The 27,612-nt window shown below is 41.1% G+C and overlaps 1 protein-coding gene across 1 annotated transcript in view; it reads left to right on the top strand.

Moving 5' to 3' along the window:
• Positions 1 to 9,976: 9,976 nt before the first annotated feature.
• LOC141156779 (calcium-activated chloride channel regulator 3A-1-like) overlaps positions 9,977 to 27,612 on the top strand; it is a 69,148-nt gene continuing 51,512 nt past the window's right edge. The window contains exons 1-5 of the mRNA XM_073643157.1: positions 9,977 to 10,180; positions 19,222 to 19,362; positions 21,382 to 21,532; positions 22,145 to 22,253; positions 25,764 to 25,950. Coding sequence (XP_073499258.1) covers positions 10,022 to 10,180; positions 19,222 to 19,362; positions 21,382 to 21,532; positions 22,145 to 22,253; positions 25,764 to 25,950 — 747 coding nt within the window. The 5' untranslated portion in view covers positions 9,977 to 10,021. The remainder of the gene's footprint in view (positions 10,181 to 19,221; positions 19,363 to 21,381; positions 21,533 to 22,144; positions 22,254 to 25,763; positions 25,951 to 27,612) is intronic.

A 27,612-nucleotide genomic window follows, 5' to 3' on the forward strand; every position in this document is an offset into this window, starting at 1 on the left:
CATGTGAATCCACTGCATATAATGACACTTCAATCAGTGAAAATCTGCAGCGGAGACTAGCGTGTCCGGTACAGAAATTGACATGCTGCGGGTGAGTTTGGGTACGTCGCCACGATCAGGAGCCGCTGCAGGTTTGACGCTGCGTGTTTATACAGCGTCAAACCCGCAGCGTCCAGATGTTACAGTATAGTGGATGGGATCTCTAGAAATCCCATGTCCACTATGCGTGCATCTGAGGCTGCGTATCACCCGTGGATCCTGACATGGGGCGCGTTTTTCAGGACCACAGCATGTCAATTTCACATCCACAAGATGCGCCAAATCTAGCGCTTAGCCTCCGCTTTTCCTACTGCCCTGTAGCGGTGGTGAGTGGGGTAATGGGGTTGGGGTTCACGTCAGCCTTGTATTGGCGGCTGACGTGAAGTCCAGGTTAGTAATGGAGGGCATCTATAAGATGCCCCCATTACTAACTGCATAAAAAAGCTATTGCCGCCTTTTCAATAAAAGACAAGGCCAGAATAAAGTATTTTAGTGAAATAAAAAACACATGGTTTTAAAAAAAAATTTTTATTGTACTCTGTCCACGAAGCGCTCGATCTTCTGATTTAAAAGTAAAAAAAACAAACAACCATATGCCTCACCTGTCTGCCGTCACGACGCAATCCACGATTACCGCCAACAATTGTCCCTCAGTGATCCAGGTCACTTCTACAGCAGTGATATCAGCAATTACTGATGTCACTGCTGTAGAAGTCAGCAATGTACACTGACAGGGGTGTATACATACTGCTGCAGGAGGTTACTGGGGTTCATCAGCTGAAGATCAGCTGATCAGCCCCGGTGAGCTCACCACCATGGGAACATTCTTCAGAATGTTCCCACGATGAGGTCACGTGAGCAATCAGCTGATCGCTCACGTGACCGCAGGTCTTGGCAGAGCAGTACACTGCTGGGAGCGAGCGCGCTCCCTGCAGTGTACCCCCGGCTGCCGGGAGGAGAACATCGCCGGGATCAAGGATCAGGAGGATACTGGGGGCACCAAACAGGTGAGTATAGTGGGTTTTTTTTTTACTTTTTTTTTAAAAAATTTACCACCACGGGCATGCCAGCTTGGCTGAGGAGACTACTGCTCCCCCCAGCCGCGCCGCTCTCGCTGTTATCAGCGGAAGCAGCGGTCGGATGAGAGGAGTAGTAGTCCTCCTCTCCCGACTTGGGTACCACCCGCACCATGTTTTCCTATTGGCTTTAATTGAAGCGCAGCAAATCCGCAGGTAAATATTATGCCTGCGGATTTGCTGCGGTTCAATTCAAGTCAATGGGTGCAAATTCGCGGCGTAAACGCCTGAACAATGCTGCGTTTTTTTCCGCAATGGTAATCCTGAGTGGAAATTTCCGCATCATGTGCACAGCACATCAGGATTACCGTTGCAATAGCTGGCAGGGCGTTATTGATGCGTTTTTGCGAGCGTTTCCGTCGCGAAAACAGATCAAAAATGCTACGTGTGCACTTAACCTTAAAGCATTCTTACCTATATGTGTACCATGCTCTGACTTTTTTTAACAATCACATCCATCTCCAAAATCTTTGAATCAATTGATATTATGTACTGTAGATGGTGGAATATTCAAAGTCTTTGCAAATTTACTCTCAGGAACATTTCTCTGAAATTGTTCCACATTTTTTAGACGCAGTTAATCACTCATTGATGAACCTCTGACCATCTTTGCTTCTGAGAGACTTTGCCTATCTAACATTCTACTTTTGTACAGTCATTTGACTTAGTTAAAAATGGACCCTTCATCTGTTTTAGATTAGTACTACCTACTTTTCCAGCTTTTTGTTAACCCTTTCCCAACTTTTTTTTAGATGTGCTGCTGCCATCAATTTTTATATGTTATTTTTTCAAATGAAATGGGAGAATGTTTAACTTTCAGCTTCTAATCTGTGTTCGGTTGTGAATAAAATATGTCTATAAGAGATTTCCAAATCCTTGAATTCTTGTTTTCTTCACATTTTAACCACAGCAGCCCAACGTTTTTGGAATTGGGTTGTAGAATGGGTTGTCATAAAAACTCCTGCAGTTATATTATGTAGGGGTCCGAATACTTTTGTCCATATAGGGTAATATGTATGATACAGTGGCCCTTAGTGGTATAGGGACGGCAGAAGGAATGCAGAAATACACAAGTTACAGAGCAAGAACAGTTTTACCCACAAAGAGGTTACAAGTTTTGTGGTTACAAAACGTCCCAAGAGGCAATGTTGCAACAACCTTACATGAGGCAATGGCTTGACTGAAACAGTGGTAGAAAGTTGGTGTTTATAACTCAGCACATTAACTCTTTAAGGAAACATCTCGGCCATTTCTTCTTATGAGTAGCATCTCAGCCATCCTAACCACTGCTGTTCCCTCTAAACCACGTGCTCCTGATATGATGAGTTAAACCTGCAGACATGACTTTGATTGGAGTCATTAACCTCAGCAGAATTTAATTTTAACTCTTTCCTTTCCAGAAAACAAAGATAAGACAGGACACCTACTAGTGGCGTGGCATCTTGTTAGGGAATAATTGACGTATTTCACAATGAACATTCACCCACTCACGGGTCATACCTACATTTGTCAGCTTCACACATCTGAATAGCAGCAATAAGAATTATTATACTGGCATAATATAATTAGACATTGAAGAGCGTTTATAACTGTAGCACTGGGATCTTAGGAGTAAGTTTCCCCTTGTGGTGAGTGATAAACGAGGCCTGGTATGTCAGAGTGAGAAGACTTATATAGGCAATGCATGCTCCTCTGGGAAATGAAATATGCAAATTTCCTCTTGAGAGAGGAAAAGGACTAGAACTCTAGTGCCACCTATTGGAAGCACCGATCCTAAAAGTCAATATCGAAACTGTAGCAGACACATAGCTAGTGGTTATTAAACAGCTAAGGCAACAGGGAGGTATCTCCACTGTAACATAGTCAATGCTAATCCATAGAAACACTAAAGTATATATCAGTTCTTAGACAGTTCAGAACTAACAAATAAAGTAGCACTCTGAATCTCTATAGCATGCAAACATGAAATATGACATTTGAATTGCACTACTGCTCTAGAAAATAGGAAAAAAATTGAGAATGCTTAGCGCATAAATTGTTAAATTCATGTGTACCCGGCAGCCACGATAAGGAGACTCTAGTTGCTGAGAACATTTGTAGTGTGAATTCTTTCTTAGGCTGAAGCCTATACTTATATGGGGATATAGGATCCTGCTGTAATTAAAACCGTCTGAAGCTGAGGGGTGGAGGCTTCAACCTAAGAGAGGATTCACATTAGATAGGTTCCCAGCAATGAGAATTGGCCAGGTGAATTGGCCAATTTATGCGCTAAGCATTCTCAATTTTTTCCTGTTTTCTAGAGCAGTAATGCAATTCAAATGCCATATTTCATGTTTGCATGCTATAGCGCTACAGAGTGCTACTTTATTTGTTAGTTATACATGGAGATGGCTACTCTTGGTAAGCACCTGTTCACACCTATTTTCTGTTTGGAAGTTATGGTTAGTCTTTTGATGTTCTTAGACAGTTCAGGACACAACAATAGACTTCAGGTGGCATACATTTTTAATTCTTGCAAGAGGCTATTAGATCTGTTTTCAACCCTCTCACAAATACGTACCATGTGTGTGTGGATCCTGGAAAAATATATATATTGTGTTGTGTTAGCCAGTAGATAGAAGAATATTTAAATTTGAGAGTCCTCAGTGGTTGATGTCTTTTAATGGCTAACTAAAAAGATGGTAATAAATAGCAGCTTTACAGACTACTCCGGTCTCTTCATCAGATACAGAATAACACAAAATCACATATTTATATACAGTTATATGAAAAAGTTTGGGCACCCCTATTAATCTTAAGCTTAATGTTTTATAAAAATTGGTGTTTTTGCAACAGCTATTTCAGTTTGATATATGTAATAACTGTTGGACACAGTAATGTTTCTGCCTTGAAATGAGGTTTATTGTACTAACAGAAAATGTGCAATCTGCATTCAAACAAAATTTGACAGGTGCATAAGTATGGGCACCCTTATCATTTTCTTGTTTTAAATACTCATATCTACTTTTTACTGACTTACTAAAGCACTTTTTTTGGTTTTGTAACCTCATTGAGCTTTGAACTTCATAGCCAGGTGTATGCAATCATGAGAAAAGCTACTTAAAGTGGCCACTTGCAAGTTGTTCTCCTGTTTGAATCTCCTCTGAAGAGTGGCATCATGGGCTCCTCAAAACAACTGTCAAATGATCTGAAAATAAAGATTATTCAACATAGTTGTTCAGGGGAAGGATACAAAAAGCTGTCTCAGAGATTTAACCTGTCAGTTTCCACTGTGAGGAACATAGTAAGGAAATGGAAGAACACAGGGACAGTTCTTGTTAAAGCCAGAAGTGGCAGGCCAAGAAAAACATCAGAAAGGCAGAGAAGAAGAATGGTGAGATCAGTCAAGGACAATCCTCAGACCACCTCCAGAGAGCTGCAGCATCAACTTGCTGCAGATGGTGTCACTGTGCATCGGTCAACTATACAACGCACTTTGCACAAGGAGAAGCTGTATGGGAGAGTGATGCGAAAGAAGCCGTTTCTGCAAGCACACCACAAACAGAGTCGGCTGAGGTATGCAAAAGCACATTTGGAGAAGCCAATTTCTTTTTGGAAGAGGGTCCTGTGGACTGATGAAACCAAGATTGAGTTGTTTGGTCATACAAAAAGGTGTTATGCATGGTGGCAAAAAAACACAGCATTCCAAGAAAAACACTTGCTACCCACAGTAAAATTTGGTGGAGGTTCCATCATGCTTTGGGGCTCTGTGGCCAATGTCGGCACCGGGAATCTTGTTAAAGTTGAGGGACGCATGGATTCCACTCAGTATCAGCAGATTCTTGACAATAATGTTCAAGAATCAGTGATAAAGTTGAAGTTACGCAGGGGATGGATCTTTCAGCAAGACAATGATCCAAAACACCGTTCCAAATCTACTCAGGCATTCATGCAGAGGAACAATTACAACATTCTGGAATGGCCATCCCAGTCCCCAGATCTGAATATCAATGAACATCTGTGGGATCATTTGAAGAGGGCTGTCCATGCTCGGCGACCATCAAACTTTACTGAACTGGAATTGTTTTGTAAAGAGAAATGGTCAAAAATACCTTCCTCCAGGATCCAGGAACTCATTAAAAGCTACAGGAAGTGACTAGAGGCTGTTATTTTTGCAAAAGGAGGATCTACTAAATATTAATGTCACTTTTCTGGTGAGGTGCCCATACTTATGCACCTGTCAAATTTTGTTTGAATGCAGATTGCACATTTTCTGTTAGTACAATAAACCTCATTTCAAGGCAGAAACATTACTGTGTCCAACAGTTATTACATATATCAAACTGAAATAGCTGTTGCAAAAACACCAATTTTTATAAAACATTAAGCTTAAGATTAATAGGGGTGCCAAAACTTTTTCATATAACTGTACACAACAGGATATAGAATAAGACAAGTGATGTGAAGCAGAACTATCAATGTGGGAAGGAGAGAGACAGTCATGGCAATAAATATTGGGGAAGTTCATAGATAAGGAGTATGAAAGTTTTATTGTCCCTGATTTAGGTCTGGTCCAGGGTTGTGATGCCCCCAATGCATGAGGTCCCGATCGTTGTCATGGTGACCCGTAGTCGTCATGACATAAAAAAATACAAATGTAGTATCGCTGTAAACGTACTGACCCGAAGAATAAAGCTGCCTTATCAATTTTAACACATGCGGAACGGCATAGAAAAAAAAAATCCTGAATTGTTGGTTTTTGTTTATTCTGCCTCCCAAAATTCAGAATAGAAAGCGATCAAAAAGTGTCATTTGCCAGAAAATGGTAACAATAAAAACGTCAACTTGTCCCGCAAAAAAAAAAAAACAAGCTCTTACATGACTCTGTTAGCCGAAATATGGAAAAATGATTGCAAAAACTAGTCTTTGAAAAAAAAAGCGTCTTTTAGTGTGTGACAGTTGCCAAACATAAAAACCCGCACCGACCAAAAGAATAAAGTCGTTTAATTACTTATACCGCACAAGGAACGGCGTAAAAAATAAACTCTAGGTTTAGGGTTGTGCTAGGGTTAGGGTTGAGTTAGGGGTAGGGTTGTGTTAGGGTTAGGGTTGTGTTGGCGTTAGGGTTGGGTTAGAGTTAGGGTTGGGTTAGGGTTGTGTTGGGATTAGGGTTGTGTTAGGGTTAGGATTAGGGTTAATGCTAGGGTTAGGGCTGTGTTAGGGTTAGGGTTGTGTTAAGGTTAGGATTAGGGTTACGGTTAGGGTTACTTTAGTGTTAGGGTTAGTGTTAGGGCTAGGGTTGTATTACGGTTGGGGTTAGCGTCATGTTGGGGTTGGGATTTTTTCAAAAGTAAAGAAAAAAGTGATTACAATATGGCGACTAGTGTTGAGCACAAGTGCTCACTACTTGAGTTTGCATCAAGTATAGAGGGTGCTCGAGTGACATGCTCGAGTCTCCACCCCATATGTTTCACGGCTGTTATGCAGCCCAAAAAAACAAGTGGGGATTGCCTGCCATGCACGAGCAATCCCCACATGTTTTTTTGGGTGTCTAACAACCGTGAAACATGCGGGGCGGGGACTCGAGCATGTCACTTGAACAGTCGCAATACTTGGTGCATACCCGAGTACCCGATGCAAACTTTGAGCACTTGCGCTCAAAACTAATGACAATTTATTCAATAAGATGACCAATATGATGACCTAATGTTATCAAATTTTGTGTCATACCTCTGGGTTCAAAATGTTCACTATACCCCTTGATAAAATCCTTGAGGGGTCTAGTTTCTAAAATGGTGTCACTGGTGGGGGTTTCCACTGTTTAGGAGCTTCAGGGGCTCTCCAAATGCAACTTGGCGTCCGCTCTCTATTGCAGCCAATTTTGCGTTCAAAAAGTCACACAGTGCTCCTTCCCTTCTGAACCCTGCCATGCACCCAAACAGTGGTTTTCCTCACATATGGAGTATCTGCATACTCAGAAGAAATTGCACAACAGTTTTTGGTGTCCATTTTCTCCTCTTACCTAACTTAAAATAAAAAAATTGGGGTTAAAAGATCATTTTTGTGGAAAAAGTTGGATTTTTTTATTTTCACGGCTTTGCGTTATAAACTTCTGTGAAGCACCTGGGGGTTCAGGGTGCTCACCACAAATCTAGATAAGTTCCCTGAGGGGTCTAATTTCCAAAATGGGGTCAGTTGTTGGCGGTTTGCACTATTTAGGCCATCAGGGGCTCCCTAAACGTGACATGGGGTCCGCTAATTATTAAAGCAAATTTTACATTCAAAAAGTCAAACGGCACTCCTTCCTTCCAAACCCTGTTGTGCGCCCAGACAGTGGTTTTCTCCCACATATGGGGTATCGGCTTATTCAGGAGAAATTGAACAACAAATTGCATGGTGCAATTTCTCCTGTTACCCTTCTGAAAATGCAAAATTGGGGGCTGAAAAACATTTTTGTGGGAAAATGTGAAAATGTTATTTTCATGGCTCAATGTTATAAACTTCTATGAAGCACCTGGGGGTTCAAGGTGCTCACTATACATCTAGATAGGTTTCCTGAGGGGTCTAGTTGCCATAGTTCCCAAAATGGAGTCACTTGTGAGGGGGTTTCACTGTTTAGGCACATCAGGAGCTACCCAAACACGACATGGCATCCGCTAATTATTCAAGCAAATTTTACATTCAAAAAGTCAAATGTCACTCCTTCCCTTCCGAACCCTGCTGTGTGCCCAAAGAGTGGTTTTCACCTACATATGGGGTATTGGCATGCTGAGGAGGAATTGCACAACACATTTGGGGTCCATTTTTTCCTGTTACCCTTGCGAAAATAAAAAAATATGGGTCTAAAGTAACATTTTTTGTGAAAAAAGTTAAATGTTCATTGTTTTCTTCCACATTCCCCAAATTCCTGTGAAGCACCTGAAGGGTTAATAAACTTTTTGAATGTGGTTTTGAGCACCTTGAGGGGTTCAGTTTTTAGAATGGTATCACTTTTGGGTATTTTCTGTCATAAAGGCCCCTCAAAGTCACTTCAAATGTGATGGGGTCCCTAAAAAAATGGTTTTGTAAATTTTGGGGGAAAAATGAGAAATCGCTGGTCAACTATTAACTCTTTATAACTTCCTAACAAAAAAAAAATGTTGGTTCCAAAATTGTGCTGATGTAAAGTAGACATGTAGGAAATGTTATTTATTAACTATTTTGTGTGACCTATCTCTCTGATTTAAGGGCATGAAAATTCAAATTTTGAAAATTTTCACAAATAAGTGCAAGTCATATCGAATAAATGTTACCACTATCATGAAGTACAATATGTCATGAAAAAACTTTCTCAGAATCAGTGGGATTCGTTGAAGCATTCCAGAGTTATTACCTCATAAAGTGACACTGGTCAAAATTGTAAAAATCAGCCTGATCATTAAGCAAACCACCTTTGGAGATAAAGGGATTGAAATTTTACAAGCTGGTATCATCAAGCCAGCACAACAGTGTGTAGCACAGACAAATAATTTCAATTGTCTATAATAGAAGGGGATCAGAGGCACAACAACTGAAGATTTTAATTAATTAGATCGTTGTCTGTCTGCCGAAATTTAGAATTGAATTTTATTATTTTGGTATTTACAATCCCTTAATATTGTTGGGTCACCTGTTGGGTTAGTTCAGTGGAGACATATAACCTATGGACTATGAGTCAGAATGGACAGTCATCAGCTGTAACTGTCATTTAATAAAAGTTTTATATATTACAGACGCTGATTGTTGTTACTGGTCCCTTTCGATCAGTTAAAACACCATTCTGAAGTATGCAACTCCTAAATGAGCTGCACACACAGAATATTGGAAGGGTTCAATAGTAAGTCTAGGGGTCTGTAGAGCTGTGTAGAGACCCACATACTTACAATTAAGCCTATAAATCATGCTGTGCGTGCAGCTCATGCAAGAGTACTCACAGTGGAGTTTTGACTAATCGGTGGTGGACTCAGAACTTGGACGTCCACTTAAGAACAATAGTATGCACCACCTGTAATATGGAAAAATGTTTATAAAATGACAATTACACTTTGAACGGGCCAATTTTGGTCCATTACCAAACGTGGATTATGTAGGAGATGATCTGTATTACCCAGGAGCAGCCAATGAATAATGCGTACATCCAGCTAGCAGCTGATTGGTGTGGGTGCAAGTTATCGGACCCCCTTCGAAGAAAGGGCCATTCTAATCCTTCTAATCCTTCTCAGCTTGTCAATAGCCATTTCCTGGACATTCCTACTAGCCTTTTTTGATTTTTCAGTCTGAGCCAGGGAGTGAGTACAGATACAAATCACAGGGTGAAAAACATTCACTCTATGATTTGTATCTGGTCTCGCTCCTTGGATTTTTCTTCATATGTTTGCGTTTGTGGTTTGATAATTGTTTAGGGTAACTGTCTTATCCACTAAATTTATTATACATCGTTGACTTCATAAGTTTTACCAATGGCTGCAACCTGCCTACTCTGTTGTGTCACATCGCTGATTCGGCTCAGTACCATCCAGGCAGTTCAAAGCACCTGGAGATCCATTCTCTGAGGTTCAAACCTCCTTGAGAGGTTCTCTGGTGAAGAACAGGTGGATCCATTCGATTCCGCACACTAGTTTAGTTATCAGACTGTGACTTACGTTTACAGCTTTCTTTCCGTTTCCCAAATCAGTAAGAAATCTCAACTATCCAATTTTTGCTCTAAATTATCTCCAGTATGCAAAGACAAATAATCAGTTGTGTTTATCCCAATCATTTCCTTCAAGTCGTTAGATCAATTCTGTGATTGACAACTTAATGGCACATCTATTGCGCATTATTTCTAATATGTAGCAAAGTTCAATTGATAAGACAGTATTATAGCTTTCAAGAAACTGATTTCAACATCCGGCTGTGCAAGATGTAAGATGGCTCTCCGTCATGTGCTGGTGTCACTATTAATCTCTCTATTGCTTAATACTAGTGAAGGGTCTTTGGTAAAGGTTAACGATGGAGGATACGAAGATATCGTGTTTGCAATCAATCCAGAAGTGAAAGAAGATATCAGAATTATTGAAAAAATTCAGGTAGGACAATAGTATGAGAAAACTAGTGAAGTATACAGACTATTGTATGTTAATAGACGCAAGACAACTTATTTTTAATTATTATTTCTATTACTTTTAGCTAACGAATAATGTGGTTTACTGATATATTGTAGGACAACATTTGCAAGGAGTTTGTATGTTCTCCCTGTGTTTGTGTGGGTTTCCTCCGGGTTCTCCGGTTTCCTCCCACACTCCAAAGACATACTGATAGGGAATTTAGATTGTGAGCCCCAATGGGGACAGTGATGATGATGTCTAGAAAGTATTCAGATAAATATAACCTTCAGCAGTCATAAAGATACAAAAGTTGATGCATAAATTGAAAATGTTATTCACAGCCGACAAAAAAGTAAACAGATCAAATCCAACATTTCGGCATATTATTGCCTTTGTCAAGGTTATCTGTATCAATACATAACAAAAGATATAATGACACAGTCTGAAAATACAAAAAATGCGTGTATATAATTACATACATATGTTATTAAGCGCATGTATGATCTTACATAGACAGTCACAAAATATATCCATAAGAAATCAAATAGAAAAAAGAAACATTCGCGGGTGTGAATATATACAGTACAGACCAAAAGTTTGGACACTCCTACTCATTTAAAGATTTTTCTGTATTTTCATGACTATGAAAATTGTACATTCACACTGAAGGCATCAAAACTATGAATTAACACATGTGGAATTATATACTTAACAAAAAAGTGTGAAACAACTGAAAATATGTCTTATATTCTAGGTTCTTCAAAGTAGCCACCTTTTGCTTTGATGACTGCTTTGCACACTCTTGGCATTCTCTTGATGAGCTTCAAGAGGTAGTCACCGGAAATGGTCTTCCAACAATCTTGAAGGAGTTCCCAGAGATGCTTAGCACTTGTTGGCCCTTTTTTGCCTTCACTCTGCGGTCCAGCTCAACCCAAAAAATCTCGATTGGGTTCAGGTCTGGTGACTGTGGAGGCCAGGTCATCTGGCATAGCACCCCATCACTCTCCTTCTTGGTCAAATAGCCCTTACACAGCCTGGAGGTGTGTTTGGGGTCATTGTCCTGTTGAAAAATAATTGATGGTCCAACTTAACGCAAACCGGATGGAATAGCATGCCGCTGCAAGATGCTGTGGTAGCCATGCTGGTTCAGTATGCCTTCAATTTTGAATAAATCCCCAACAGTGTCACCAGGAAAGCACCCCCACACCATCACACCTCCTCCTCCATGCTTCACGGTGGGAACCAGGCATGTAGAGTCCATCCGTTCACCTTTTCTGCGTCGCAGAAAGACACGGTGGTTGGAACCAAAGATCTCAAATTTGGACTCATCAGACCAAAGCACAGATTTCCACTGGTCTAATGTCCATTCCTTGTGTTCTTTAGCCCAAACAAGTCTCTTCTGCTTGTTGTCTGTCCTTAGGAGTGGTTTTCTAGCTGCTATTTTACCATGAAGGCCTGCTGCACAAAGTCTCCTCTTAACAGTTGTTGTAGAGATGTGTCTGCTGCTAGAACTCTGTGTGGCATTGACCTGGTCTCTAATCTGAGCTGCTGTTAACCTGCGATTTCTGAGGCTGGTGACTCGGATAAACTTATCCTCAGAAGCAGAGGTGACTCTTGGTCTTCCTTTTCTGGGGCGGTCCTCATGTGAGCCAGTTTCTTTGTAGCGCTTGATGGTTTTTGCAACTGTACTTGGGGACACTTTCAAAGTTTTCCCAATTTTTCAGACTGACTGACCTTCATTTCTTAAAGTAATGATGGCAACTCGTTTTTTCTTTACTTAGCTGCTTTTTTCTAGCCATAATACAAATTCTAACAGTCTATTCAGTAGGACTATCAGCTGCGTATCCACCTGACTTCTGCACAACACAACTGATGGTCCCAACCCCATTTATAAGGCAAGAAATCCCACTTATTAAACCTGACAGGGCACACCTGTGAAGTGAAAACCATTTCCAGTGACTACCACTTGAAGCTCATCAAGAGAATGCCAAGAGTGTGCAAAGCATTCATCAAAGCAAAAGGTGGCTACTTTGAAGAACCTAGAATATAAGACATATTTTCAGTTGTTTCACACTTTTTTGTTAAGTATATAATTCCACATGTGTTAATTCATAGTTTTGATGCCTTCAGTGTGAATGTACAATTTTCATAGTCAAGAAAATACAGAAAAATCTTTAAATGAGAAGGTGTGTCCAAACTTTTGGTCTGTACTGTATAATATAGAAAAAATAAAATTAATAACCATAATATAAGACTGTAGCACAAGAGACAAAAGAAATTGGTGTCTTAATGAGTATAGAGGCTAGAATACCAGTAAAGGTAAAAATAAGATTGACCTAGGAGTATACCAAAGGTTAATATAGACCAGTGACACTATATATGTAAAGGGGAGGAGGAACCAATACAAGACCTAGGAGAGTCAGAATAAATCCAGAAAGAAGAGGACTAGCGCCCACATAAGTGACCTAGAAGGGGGGTTACATAACTGGAATCGTGAGGGTCGCAGAGCGGTAAGAAAGGTGCGTCCGTGCAGTGAGGATGCGCAGGAGTGACTGACCGCGGTCTTTAAATATACCCGCCGTGCATACTTCACTTCCGGATGCGCGCGTTAGTGAAAGGTGTCAGTGCGCATGCGCGAGGAGCCTGGACGAGCCGGAAACATCCGAAGAAAGCCGATGTCTGAAGTGCGCTTAGAGCGGTGTGACACGATAAGTGCCGGAGACAGCGGGCCGCAGTTGGAAAAATAGCACCCCCCTTTTTTGAGTGCTGACACTCTTGATCCTAGACATAGATGTCTAGAAAGTGCTGTGGAATTAATGGCGCTATATAAGTGGGTAAAATAAATAAATAAATAAATAAATATGATAAGCAGGAGAATTGACTCGCCCCCTGGGCCGTGGGGCACTCGAGACCGGACTTCAGGGCAATGCTGGGAGTAGTAGTGGCGACCCGGTCCCGTGGCTCAGGGTGGTCAGACCAGTGGTAGTCTATGATGTGTTTTAGGTAATGTCCGACTACGCCACCCGTGGATTGCGGTCAGGCAGGACCGCCGCTGCAAGGCAGACCGCTGAGGCTGGTGTTGGGGATGCAGCAGGGAATAGTACAACTCCCCACGGGATGAGTGTAGCCCCAGGGCAGTGTAGAGGATGGTGGGGGTGATGGTGTAGAGAGTCCCAGTGCCGTTAGTGCTGGAGGAGCAAGGAGTACACAGACAACGTACTGCAGTCCAATGTCTTTTAGTCACAGTTCATATGCTCCGGGTCACTTCGGCGCCAGCAGTGACCACCCAAGCCGTGCGGTGTCCACCAGGTGAGGGACTCGGTCAACCCCCAGGCACTTCAGGAGTTTGGTTCAGAGCTCCTTCCTATCCTTCCTTCGGCTCATGCCCCGCCAGTGACCAAACTTTTGTCCAGCTCCCGCGGGTTTATGAGGACAAACGTGGGCCCCGTTTCCCGCTACCCTATATGGTATGCCTTCCTAGCAAGGTTTAGCAAGGGGTCGCACCAAGTGATGGTCACGACCTCCGGTTCTTGGCTGAAGATTATTAGCTTCCACCAAATTGGGATCCGGTACCCTCTTCTTGCCTGACCCGTCACCCGATTCACGTTGGTCCTTAGGGTACCTTCCACCTTCTTGTTCCTGAGCCCTTCTGTTTCTTGGCCACTTCTTTCCCTTTCCTGTTCCTTCTCTTCTCCTCCGTTCCTTCTCCTCTCAGTCCCCGGTCTTTTCTCTAGGCCTGCCTCTGAGCAGAGCTCCTACAGAGCCTCTGCTCCCTGTCTTCTCTGACTGAACTCGAACCTCTATCTAAGATGGTGCCCACCTTTTATACTTCCCTCTAGAACATGAGCCCAGGTGACCAGCAACCAATGAGCTCCTACCTACGCTCAGGAACCGTCCCCTCCTGCTCCTACATCACTGGGTTTTCCTCCCCCCTCCCCACTCCAGCCAGGGACAGGTTCTGTCGTGCCTGCATTACTGTCTAATGGGAGCACCGTTGAGCTGTCCCCCGGAAATGGGGTGTGTGTGCTGCATGCAGCTACCTGAGCCCTGGCCCATACTCCATCCTTACCCGGGAGTGGAATATCACACCTCTGGCAGAGGTGCAATACCCCTGTAGCGACCGAGCCCTCGGGGCACTACAGAATCGTTAGCAGAGGGGGAGGGGAACCAGTAACCGCTGGGCTTAGCCAGCATATTAGACACAGATACAGATAAGCCTGGCTACAATGCTGAATGCTCTATTCTATTGTATGTTGGAAATTATGGCTGCATCTAATCACACAAAGACACTATTTTTGGCAGTCGCAGAGGCAGTGAATATAGCAGAGGTCAAGCATGCACACCTCCACTTCATTCAAGACAAGGTTCTTCAAAGTCTGATACTTGGGTTCTAGAGCCTTGTACTTGGGATCGCACTGGGTCCCAGTGGTTGGACTATCAGCAATCAGTAAGTTATCCCCTATCCTAAGGAAAGTGTGTAACTTAGTATTTTGGGAATAACCCTTTAAGCAAGTTGATATCCTCTACTTTAATCCATCTTGTAGGTGTGTACATTTGCAAAGTGCTTTAAAAAACAAAAAAGTGATTAATTCTAAAGACAAGTTTGTGTTTTGAGCATAGAGCTTATTCAGATAGCACAGAAAATAGTAGAGCCAATTGATATAATGCAGTTGAGAATGTCGAGTGATAATTCAGTACAGAACCTATAAATGCAGGTTCCTGTGCAGCATAGTAAAGAAGGTCATGGAAAAACTTTATATGGTTTTACTGTGTATTGCAATTTAGTTTTTATCATGGGAAACACTATTTTGACTACTAGGTTAGTAATGGGGTGTCTGATAGACACCTCTCCATTACTAACACCAGGGCTTGATGTCAGCTGTGATTTTTGACAAATCACAGCTGACATCAAAACCATAAACCATTACCCCAATTGTCACCACACCAGGGCAATTAGGAAGAGCCGGGCAAAGTTCCAGAATTGACGCATCTTATGTGATGCGCCACTTCTGCGGCGGCTCTGAGCTGGTATTTTTAGGCTGGGAGAGACCAAATATCCATGGATCTTTCCAGCCTAATAATATCAACTTTACCATGCTGGTTATCAAAAATAGGGGGACCCCAAGTCGTGTTTTTAAATTATTTATTTATTAGGTTAAACAAGGCTAAACACCCTTTAGTGCCACATGAAAAGCACTAAAGGGTGCAAGTTTATTATATGTAGAGGGCTTGTGAAATTATATATATACAGGATATCTACAGTATCTATCTATCATTGACTTGCATTGGCGAGCCTCGTCCGATATACACGGCCACTTTCAGCATCCTGTGATTACAGCCTGATTAAAACTGAGGAAAAACTGGCAGATCGGCTCTGACTCGTTGAATAATATGGTCAGATGCAATGCGATTTTTTCTCACATTGCACTCGCCCAATTTATACACTAATCGGAGCGAACCCTAAGTCAAATAGAGGTTATCTATCTAGATGATATTTGGATTTATGCTTCAGACTATACTTCTCACATGAATCATGTACATATTGTTCTTTACAAATTACATGGAAATATTATTTTGTCAAAATAGATAAATGTATGTTCTGTATAGGGTATATACAGTACTTTCTGCCAATGGTTTCTGGATGGCCCAAGCTAAATATAAATAAATTCCTAATCATTCGTATGAGAATTCCAAACCACACTTCACTGGAAGCAGAGAGCATCAGGACCCGGTTATTGAGATAGATGCAGATACCATAGGTGGGACCCACATCACTATACAGTATACAGTGGTGTGAAAAAGTGTTTGCCCCCTTCCTGATTTCTTATTCTTTTGCATGTTTGTTACATGTAATAATGTTTAATAGACAAAGATAACATAAGTAAACACAAAATGCAGTTTTCAAATGAAGGTCTTTATTATTAAGGGAAAAAGAAATCCAAACCTACAGCACCCTGTGTAAAAAAGTGATTGCCCCCTAAACTTAATAACTGGATGGGCCACCCTTAGCAGCAACAACTGCAATAAAGCATTGGTGATAACTGGCAAAGAGACTTTTACAACGCTCTGGAGGAATTTTGGCCCCTCATCTTTGCAAAATTGTTGTAATTCAGCCCCATTGGAGGGTTTCCGAGCATGAACCGCCTATTTAAGGTCATGCCACAGCATCTCAATCGGATTAAGGTCAGGACTTTCACTAGGCCACTCCAAAGTCTTATTGTTGTTTTTCTTAAGCCATTCAGAGGTGGACTTGCTGATGTGCTTTGGATCATTGTCCTGCTGCATAACCCAAGTTCGCTTCAGCTTGAGGTTATGAACAGATGGCCGGACATTCTCCTTCAGGATTTTTTGGTAGACAGCAACTCTTCCGGGTCCTGAAGCAGCAAAATAGGCCTAGACCATCACACTACCACTACCATATTTTACTGTTGGTATGATGTTCCTTTTCTGAAATGCTGTGTTACTTCTCCGCCAGATGTAATGGCACATACACCTTCCAAAAAGTTCAACTTTTGTCTCGTCAGTCCACAAAGTATTCTCCCAAAAATCTTGGAGATCATCAAGATGTTTTCTGGCAAAACTGAGACGGGTCTTTATGTTCTTTTTCCCCAGCAGTGGTTTTTGTCATGAATACTGACCTTAACTGAGGCCTGCAGTTCTTTGGATGTTGTTGCGGGTTCTTTTGTGACTTCTAGGATGAGTCGTTGCTCTGCTCTTGGAGTAATTTTGGGTTGTCGGCCTCTCCTGGGAAGGTTCATCACTGCTCCATGTTTTCACCATTTGTGAATAATGGCTCTCACTGTGATTCGCTGTAGTCACAAAGCTTTAGAAATGGCTTTAGAAAATAATCTAGACTGATAGATCTAAATTACTTTGTTTCTCATTTGTTCCTGAATTTCTTTGGAATGCAGCATGATGTCTAGCTTTTGAGGATCTTTTGGTCTACTTCACTTTGTCAGGCAGATCCTATTTAAGTGATTTATTGATTGAGAAAAGGTGTGCCAGTAATCAGGCCTGTGTGTGGCTAGGGAAATTGAACTCAGCTTCCCAAAGATGTGATAATCCACAGTTAATTTATGTTTTAAGGAGGGGGAATCACTTTTTCACACAGGGCCCTGTAGGTTTGGATTTCTTTTTCCCTAATAATAAAGACCTTCATTTAAAAACTGCATTTTGTGTATACTTGTGTTATCTTTGTCTAATATTTAAATTTGTTTTGTTATCTGAAACATTTAGGTGTGACAAACATGCAAAAGAATAAGAAATCAGGAAGGGGGCAAACATTTTTTCACACCACTGTATATAGGGCATATACTGTGAATATGCCATAAATGTAAGAGATGGGAAAATCCTTTTAACCGCTTAAAAATTGAGTTTTTTATGGGTTATGTAAGTTTAGATTTTGACAGCAATATTGAAAATCAGCCTTGTTTTTTTTTTTTTCATTTTATTTATACACATATGGTATGTATTGTGAATGTGCCATAAATGTATGAGATGGGAAAAACCTTTTAATGTTGAGCATAATGTTTACTTCCTTAGATACATCCTCGATTTCATTGTTGAGCTTAATGGAGTTTGAACTTTTTTATGACTTTCTTATGAGTCATGTGGATGATTGTGTTAAGAAATCCATTACTATTTGTCACGCCAGAGTCTTGCATACCTTCTCAGCGCCGCTCTACTCACTGCATTCACCACTCTGCTTCCCCAGCGTCAGACTATCTTCCTGAGCTGCTTTGTACTCACTGCCAGCTTTGCTCCTTGAGAATCTCCACCTGGCTATAGGAATTTAACCCTGCTGTGTCCTGCAGGGTTTGACTTCCCCTGCCTATCCCTAGGCAGTAGCAGGTTTATTAGGTAGCTCCTTCCACCACTCCTTTGCCCGGCCTATATTCAGGGTTCTAGTGAGGTAGACACTTAGTCGCGCCCCTCCAGGGTAAGCCCAGCCCATGGCGCAGTGGGTTCACACCCACCAGTGTTACACTATGAAATAAAGAATTTAAAAATTGCTAAAATAGAAGAAAATAATAAAGATACATTTATTTAGAAATTATGGTTTCTGGAAAATACATTCTTAATCACTTATCACATTGCTGCCTCCGGGCTTCCGTCCTCAGGAGCCGGCGCACACAATGCATGGGACACCAGGTTCTTTGTAACAGTCAAACTTTTACTAAACAGTCCAAGTTCATCAGGTGGGCACAAGTGGGATGGGCACAGCAATGCAGACTTCCTTCCTCCTTAGCTCAACTACTCTTTTTTCTGCCACTCGCTCATTCTGGACTACCCCCAAGCCCACAGACTCCATTAGCCCCAGGGATTTGTTGTCCACTCTGGAAGTGCACCCGGGTCCGGCCACCTGCCCCTTATGTAACTCCATGTCCACCAACCTCGTGATATCGGAAGACCAGGCCCGCTCCATGGTACCTGGCCCAAGTCCCGGGCTCCAGACTCTGTTGGAATGTCTATGAGGGATCTCCATGTGGCCGCCCACTGCCCTGAACAATTGGCTCATGCTGCCTCTAGCAACCTTCCTGTAACCAGGAAGTACCCCCCTTCTTATCAGCACTAGTGCCCTCCCACTGGGCTAAACCTAACCTTAACCATTTCCTATCTACATGCTAACCTGTTCCATATCCTATGCTGTCCTAAGCCTATCTTTATGCTATATTTACAGTATGCTCTAATACTTTACATCACCATAATACATTATATCACATTACATTAGACACACGTTACTTCACATATAAAACCGCACAACGATACTCACATAGTGCGTCTGTTGTCTTCAGGAACAGGGTAAGAAACTCCAAATCCCTTAATTCGCACAGTCAGGCTTTGATTCAAACTGCTTGCAGTTTGAGAAACATTAATAGACTGACAGTTTCCCTTTAAAAGCAGCAATATACAAGATGATGTCTATTGTCCATCACAATGCTGTTTTGACTAATGCCCATTGATGTATTTTGCAATGGCAATATGTAGTATATGCTAACCAATGTTTTGCTTTTTATTCCTAGGAAATGGTAAAAAAAGCAACAAGTTATTTATTTCAGGCCACAAGGGAAAGACTTTATATCAGAAGTTTTAAAATCCTTATCCCATCTACATGGACGCCAAGTAATAATTATACAAAACCAGGGACAGAAACCTACAACACGGTGAGCAGTTAAGGGATTGCTACAGCTTATAAAGTATCCTCATCTTGAGCATGTACTTAGTCACATCCTAGCTAGTTTCTGCCATACTATTTATACCAATCTTTTCCACAACCGCATTAGAAAAACCTTAATGTTCCTACACAGTGGGTGTGGGAGGTTCAGTCACACCTGACCTGGGAGCCTAATGGGACCCAAAAGATCTCCCTGGCCAATATGAACAGAACAATATTATTAAAGACTAGTAATGAGCGAGCAGTGAACTGCTCGAGTGCTTGGTACTCGAATCGAGCAGGTCGGACGCTCTGACCTGCTCAACTCGAGTACCGAGCCAAATGTAAGTCAATGAAGGACTCGAGCACTTTTCCGAGAGACCTGCCCTCGACGGCCGGGTAGGCGGACGATGAGAGAGAAGGAGAGATCTCTATAAGTAAAGAGGGAGCTAATTCTGAATCAGCTGAGCAACTCTGCACTGAAGATGGGAATTCCCTTGCTGGGAGAGCAGGGACTCCTCTGTCAACTGGACTCTTTGTGAGTTGAAGAGCTCTGGGGACGTGGTCTCTCTCTCTCTCCTTGTAAGAAGCTCACTTGAATCATCTGAGCCACACGCAGCACTCAAGTCAGGTATATCCATCCATCCATCCATATAGATCCATATCCATCCATCCATATCCATCCATGTCCATCCATATCCATCCATCCATATCCATCCATATCCATCCATCCATATCCATCCATATCCATCCATCCATATCCATCCATATCCATCCATATCCATCCATCCATATCCATATCCATCCATCCATATCCATCCATCCATGTCCATCCATCCATCCATCCCTATCCATCCATATCCATCCATCCGATAGAGATAGATATGGAGATAGATAGAGATAGATATGGAGGTAAATATGGAGATAGATAGAGATAGATATGGAGATAGATAGATAGATAGATAGATAGACATAAATGTATATACCTGGCTTCAGTGCGGCACTTGGCTCAGATGATTCAAATGAGCTTCTTACGGCAGAGAGAGAGACCATGCCCCCGGAGCTCTTCAACTAACAAAGTGAGTCCGACTGACAGAGGAGTCCCTGCACTCCCAGCAGGGGAATTTCGGCTTCAGCTGATTCAGAATCAAATGAGCTTATTACAGGGACCAGAGCACTCGAGCACCATGCAATACTCGGCACTGCTCGATACTCGATCTTGCACCCCAATGATCGATCGAGTATCGAGCAGTGTCGAGCACGCTCGCCCATCACTATTAAAGACCCATTATAGTTAGAGGTTATTTTGAAGATTTTGCATTAGAGCCCATGATCTTTAGAGGTTACGCCACTGCTCCCATCAGGGCTACCTCTATTTTCCATAAACAATAATGTTTTGAAAGGGTGTAGGTGTGAGCCAGTTTTGATTGATAAGCAACACACATAGTAATCGTAGTAATGCCGTGGTCACATTTGCATCATGGTATTGTTGCAGATTACAACAGATTTGGCAGAAAGTGCTGTAGGCAGTCCTATGTTTCTTGACGAAACAGAAAAAAACATAATGGAACCTGACAGACCCCCACTAAAGTCACCAAATGGATACCACAAAGGAATTGTGAACGGAGGTCATCAGACTCAAGACTCCATAGTCAGATATCTAGTGCAATGAAAGAAAGCCAAACAATTTTCCCAACATTTTTGTTTTATAAATTATATTTATCTTTTTCTTATTAAAAGCATGTAAAGAAGCCAATAAAACAACAATATTTTATTGAAATCTTGGGAATCAATAATGAAGAAGAAAAGGCTAACAGCTATGCTAAGGATACAAAAGAAAAGAGGCCAGCCACCAATTGTTGACCCTAAAGCTACTAGAGTGAGGCCACCTGAGCCCACCTCTACCAATAACCTTGGCGAAATATTTTTCATCTGCTGGATTATGCCTTTAAATTAAAAGATAAACTTCAGCTTTTCTAATACATTCTTTGTACAAACATTGAGAAACTTACCTCTCTTTACTTTTCAGGCAGATATAATTATTACAAACCCATATCTGAAATATGGCTATGATCCATACACCTTACAATATGGACGTTGTGGAGAACCAGGAAGAAATATCCACCTGACCCCAAACTTCCTACTGGATGACAGTTTACTCTCAGTGTATGGACCAAGAGGTGAATTTTTTCTTGTTTATCTAATAGCTTGAACACTGTAACAGTATTAACTTTAGTTCTTTTTGTAGCTCTTTTTAATTAGGTTTAATTACTATGAAACATTACTGTATATATGTACCAATGGTAATCCTAGATAGGCTTCAGACCTTGACCTTTAGAAAACTTTTGTTAAACAATATAAGGGGCTTTAAGAATCTACTCTCAGGTTCCCTTTAAATATATCCCTAGTTACACTACACTATAAGTTACAGTAACAAGGAAGAGCAGCTTTAGGAAAGTCAAATTCCTTCCCATTCATTTAAGAAATGCATTACTTAAGTTGGAACCTCAGGTCTAGCAACTAAGATGTATTTGTTGTACAAAACGTATTCAATTTTCTAATTTACTTTTATCATTTATAATCATTTTCAAGATCTATTTTCTTTTAATTAAGACTTTTTCTTGGCTACTTAGAAGAGATGAAAATCTGTAATGTGATGATTCTGTAAACTATTGAGGATAGAACTGATAGAAAATTATGTTTCTATCTCTAGTAGCTGCAGATATTCATGAAACATTTCATAAATAAAGAAACTGAACATTTATGCTACATTCATTAATTTTGGTTTCTAGATAGAGTGTTTGTCCATGAGTGGGCACATCTTCGATGGGGAATATATGATGAATATAATGAGGAAACACCTTATTATGTTGGTGGAAACAGTAAAGTTGAAGCAACAAGGTAAGTATCCTATGATGTATAAATGTAACTATGCTGGGTAACGCAGTAATATCCCATTCACTTCAATTGAATAACAGCAACGCTTAGTACAGCCGATACCTTGTAGATGGAATGCAGCTAACAGAGCAGAAGAGATTGGAGACAATTTAAACAGATTAGATTATTGGTGACGATGCTTAGCATTAAACCTCCACAGATTGGATATTGCTGGACTCCATCATTATTCTGATCACAGAAAATCCCTTTAAAGAGGACTTTTTACCCGTTAGAGCATGTTAAATTGGCCACTTCATTTTTTAATTATAATTTATATTAAAGGGGTATTCTCACGTTATCTCTTGAGCAGCACACAAGTCTGAAGTCTCCTTACTTCTTGGTTTCTTGGGAGGCAGGCACTCTTCCTTGAATAACAGTTCTGATGAGTAGCTTTGTCTCATTACAAACACTTCTAGCAGCTCTCCTCTCAGTGCTGTCAGCTAAGCTAAGCTGTCCCTCCCCCACACTGGCTGCAGTGAGATGAAAGTTGAATGTTACACGCATGCCGCTAGGTTTAGATAGGGCGAGACGGGTTTCATGAATGAATTTGGAATCCTGGGGGAACTGTTACTCAGGGCGACCATAGATTCAATTGCTGAGCAGACACATCTGACAAGAGTCTTTTTCAACAGTTTAACAGTGGAATTTAATCTGAAGCATGGCCAGTGCAATTCAGGGATATTACAGCAACAATCTTCATTAGAGTACAGACTGAGTTTCTTCAGCAACCGGCTCCAGTAACAATACAGTAGTTTCTTCACAAGGCACAGTATTACAGTCTCTTCAGTAGCATAATTCAGCATAAATTAGATCCCTTAGCAGCATACTTCTAAGCATACACAATCACAGGCTTTTCCTTCAAAAGGACACAATAGTACACAGCATTCTTTATCCTGCATGGAGATGGAGGGGGGAGGGTTTGATGAGGGAGATGAACCCTGTGACACAATTTCTTCCAGTCCTTATCTTCCTGCCCGATAATACTCTGCACTGTTAGTTCAGGGAGTTTATCTGACTGGTGTTTAGTTTCTCTCCTGATCTGAATCCTGTTTAGTTGCCTTCTGTCAGATCCAGATAACACACCACCTTTCTCTTCGGCTTCAGCCAGACTACAATAACAAGTTCCTCACAATCCTCCTGGGGCTCTGCTAAAACACTCCCTGTCTTCGGTGACTGTGTGTCACGGGTGTGTTGCCACGAAGATCGTCACGAGTACACAGCCTGACTTCTCGCAGCTGACTTGTTGGTGCTTTGTGTTTCTCGGCAGTGAGGGAGTTAATTCTCTCTCTCTCTCTGGGCTAGATGAGGTCCAGCCTCGCCCAGCTGCAATCAATACTTCTGTAGTGAGACTCCTTCATATACCTGCTGGTCTGTTTGGGAGGTGTCGGTGAAAGCATTTCATTCAGACTGACAGAGCGGATCGTGGTGTTTGGAGTTGCTGAGATAAGTGTATTTGGAAGTGTTTTTTCCCTTTCCTCGCTTTATCATTTATCTCCTTTCCCGTTGGTTTTCCCTCTGTTGTAGTTGAGAAGTTGTTTGTATGCAAGGTGGTTTTGGTTTTTCCCTTGTACTGTCTCGTTCGTCTAAATACTGTGTTTGGGCATATTATTTCTTGTTCCCTTTGGTTGTGATCGGGGTCCTTCTCAGGACTAGATTACTGAGGTGCAGGGATCTTCAGGAGGTAGGGGTTACGCTGGCGGCCTGGACCTCTGTACCTTTAACAGTACCTCCAGGTTGAGGGATTAGTCAGGGCCCCAGCTTAGGGTCAGCTTAGGCCCCCTACCTCCAGTATACAGAGACAGCGTGACACTGTGTTAACCCCTCAAGTTACTGGATACTTCTGAAGCACAACACTTCCTGTCTCCTGTGCTTATGTTATTTGTAACAGTTGCTGGATGCTTTTGAAGCAACAGCACTACTTCTGCATGTCACATGAAAGGTGTTAATAATCACACTCAATGTTACTCAGGGTACTTTGTAATCACACAGTTCTGCAGTGAAATAAGTTATAACAGCAGACTGTCATTGCATGTCTCACACTGAGAAACTTGCTAAAAGTTATTGTGGGGTGGTGATCTTTTTTCTCCCTGTATGTTGCTGCCTGCTTATAATTAGTTAACATCATACATGGGAAGAAGTACACACCCCTAATGAAAAATCTCTGGTAATGCCAACTTGGACTTAACAGAATATTCTCAAGTTATTAAATTGCTTTTTTTCTTGCCTGATGTTGGGTGAGATGAGGTTTTGAAGTCAGCTCCTGATTCACGAACTGGGGTCACTATGCCCCATCTTGCCCCAGCTCTACCATCTTCATTAGAGCTGGGGGTAAATGGTGTGAAAATGCCAAAAACTTCAAAATATTTGCACAGCGTTCTGTTGCTCAAAACTTTGCAACTTTTCAAAGCTATTTACACCAGTTTTCTGGCATAAAAACTTTGATAAATTGGGGCAAAAAAACAATGGCAGATTTGCATTTTTTTACTATTTCACTTTACTTAATTTTTTCCCATTTTTTGTATATTATATAGTAAATTAATATTTCTTGTAAAATACAACTTGATTTACAGAAAGCATATGGCTACGTCAATAGAAAAAACAGTTATGGCTATTGTGAAAAGGGAAGGAATAGAACAAAATCGCAAAAAAGGGGTTATTAAAAAATTAACATAATTGATTAACGCCTTTTTTATCATTTCATATGTGGATAAATAACAAATAAAAACTACCCATGCCGTAGCTTACTGGTGAGTTTGTGGTAGGTCATTTCTTATTCATAGTAGCCAGTCAAAAAAGTAAATTTGCAGTGCAAATCATGGTAAGGGCCAGAACCGCAACCTCAAGCTCAAAATCACGATTCATAGGTAAAAGATAATTTGTCACCCGATTTTTACTACCCTTTCCAAAAGCAGCATGATGTAAGGATAGAGATCCTGATTCTAGTGATGTGTCACCTACTGGGTTGCTCGCTGCAGTTTTGAGAAAATCACTGTTTAATCTGCTGCAGATCTACAAATTTTCTGGATGATTAGTTCTGTATAACCCCGCCCACACCACTGATTGGCACTGTGCATAGGCAGAAAGATGCCAATCAGTGGTAGGGGCGGGATTATATAGAGTTTATGAATATGGAGGACTACCTGGAAGCAGGTTTACTAGTTTTCTTGTGATATTTTCCTGCTGATAAAGCAGTGATTTTATCAAAATTACAAAAAATCAGCCCAATATGTCAAACATTGTTGGAATCATCGTCTTTGGCTCTACATTATGCTGCTCTCAGATTAAATGGCGAAAACCTAGTGATAGATTCCCTTTAAAGAGATTACCCAGGATTAGAAAAACTTTAGAACTTGAGCTATCATTGAATGCAGCAGTGCCACTTGAGGAAATTTAAGTTTTAGCAAGTTACAGAAGTCAGAAGTTACTATAAGTGGAAAAGCTAATTTTACAGCTTTCAATTTCTCGTTTTTTCAGGTGCTCATTGGATATTTTAGGTACAAATATACTAAAAACAAGCGAATGTCATGGAGAAAATTGTCCAACAAAGGCTTGCAACTTTGATGTAGCGACTGGACTTTATGAAGAGGGTTGTGTGTTTGTGCCCTATTACGCAATGCAGTTTTCCCAGGACTCTATAATGTATTCACAAGCGCTGCTCACGGTGCGTATTTTCATTTTCGTCTCTTAACGGGCATAGATAAAAGTGCATATGCAGACAAACCAATGACATGTGGAAAAATTAAGTATAGACTCAGCTAAGTGGTTTCATTCGCTGCCTTAGGCTACGTTCCCACAATGAGTGTTTTTGGAGTTTTTAATGGTGCAGATTTTTTACAGCGCCTATTAGGTAAATTAGGTTACTCACGTTTTTTATTACATTTTTGAGTGGGTTTTTTGCATGCAATTTTATCGCATTTTTGATGCTTCGGTTTTTGTCTCTTTTTGGAATGCTATGTTTTAAATAATGCTGCTTTTTATATATACTTTTTGATATTTTGCTTTGACAAAACTTCATTGATACGTATGTATGGATTACATGCATTTGTAATGTTCTTTTGCAGCATAAACACGCCAAAAACCGATGCGAGTTCTTTTTTTCACATCTAGTCTGCACATATGATTCAGCAATCCCGCAAGAAAAATGTATATATTGAGAATTTAAAAAAATGCACATGGTCAGTTTACACAGTTTAAAAAAGTGGCCATGTGATTTGTATACATTTTGGAACTGTAAGATGCTGCATTTTTTGCTCACCTAAAATATGCAGCATCAAAGACTTACCTAAAACTCATCGCGGGAACTTAAACTAAGAGTACTTTTTGACGCCACAGCACTCCCATACCATCTACTTACATGATCATTACAGCCAATCATAAAGGGTTGTTTTATTAAGACCATTTACTGCCTTGAAAGTTTATTCTCAAGTTCTCTGTTGAGCAGCTCACAACTCTGCAGTTTCCTTATTTCCTGGTTTCTGGCAGGGCAGGCTCTCCTCTTTGAGAGACAGTTCAGATGAGTAGCAGAAGTGTGGTATTAATACAACTATAAAACTCAGCACAAGTGCTGCTATACCACTTCAGCAATCAGTGGTTTGTTCTAAATCTATACTGTTATCACTGTATTTGCATATAGAGATAACAGTGAATTTGAACAAGCACATGGCTCAGGACAGTGAGAGCCATGATGCTGGGTGCTTCTGTGATTCTACAGAACTGATCAGAGCAGCTAGTCAGGAGCTGAGAAAGACGGTGAGGTGAGCAGATAACGGTATAGAAATCAATGGGCTGGAGAAATCTGACTATTATGTTTAACTTTAGAGAGGATAAAGTGGTGCTGTATAGTAAAAACATATAACTACACCTTTCAGCTGCTCACACAGTTAGCACAGGTCCATAATACAGATCAGTAGGGATTTTGTGTTCCACCATACAGGCTCTGTACACACAGTTTCATACTGTTAGCACAGAAGCTCTGTACCCACAGCCAAATGTTATGGCGGTTGGGTGATTAGAAATAGACCTTAGTAACAGCTGATAAAGTTTTAAAGGGGCTTTCCAGGATCATACAAAATTTACCTTAAAATAAGGGATGGTATAAAATAAATAACAATTACTTGAATACCCTACCAGGACTATGTTTCCATTGGTTACTGCTGATATATGAAGCAATGAATTCCCATCTATGAGTCACTTGACCACTGCAGCCAATCACTGGCCTGAGTGGTCACATACTGTACGTTTAAACATCACAGCTGTTAGGGATGTCATCTATTCTGGGGACCACAGAGGTGGCAGTTTTGGAGACATTACACATAAAATGGCT

This window comes from Phyllobates terribilis, unplaced genomic scaffold, assembly GCF_046119375.1.
Source record: "Phyllobates terribilis strain yellow unplaced genomic scaffold, ASM4611937v1 Scaffold_8__6_contigs__length_399053987, whole genome shotgun sequence".
Classification (NCBI taxonomy): Eukaryota; Metazoa; Chordata; class Amphibia; order Anura; family Dendrobatidae; genus Phyllobates; species Phyllobates terribilis.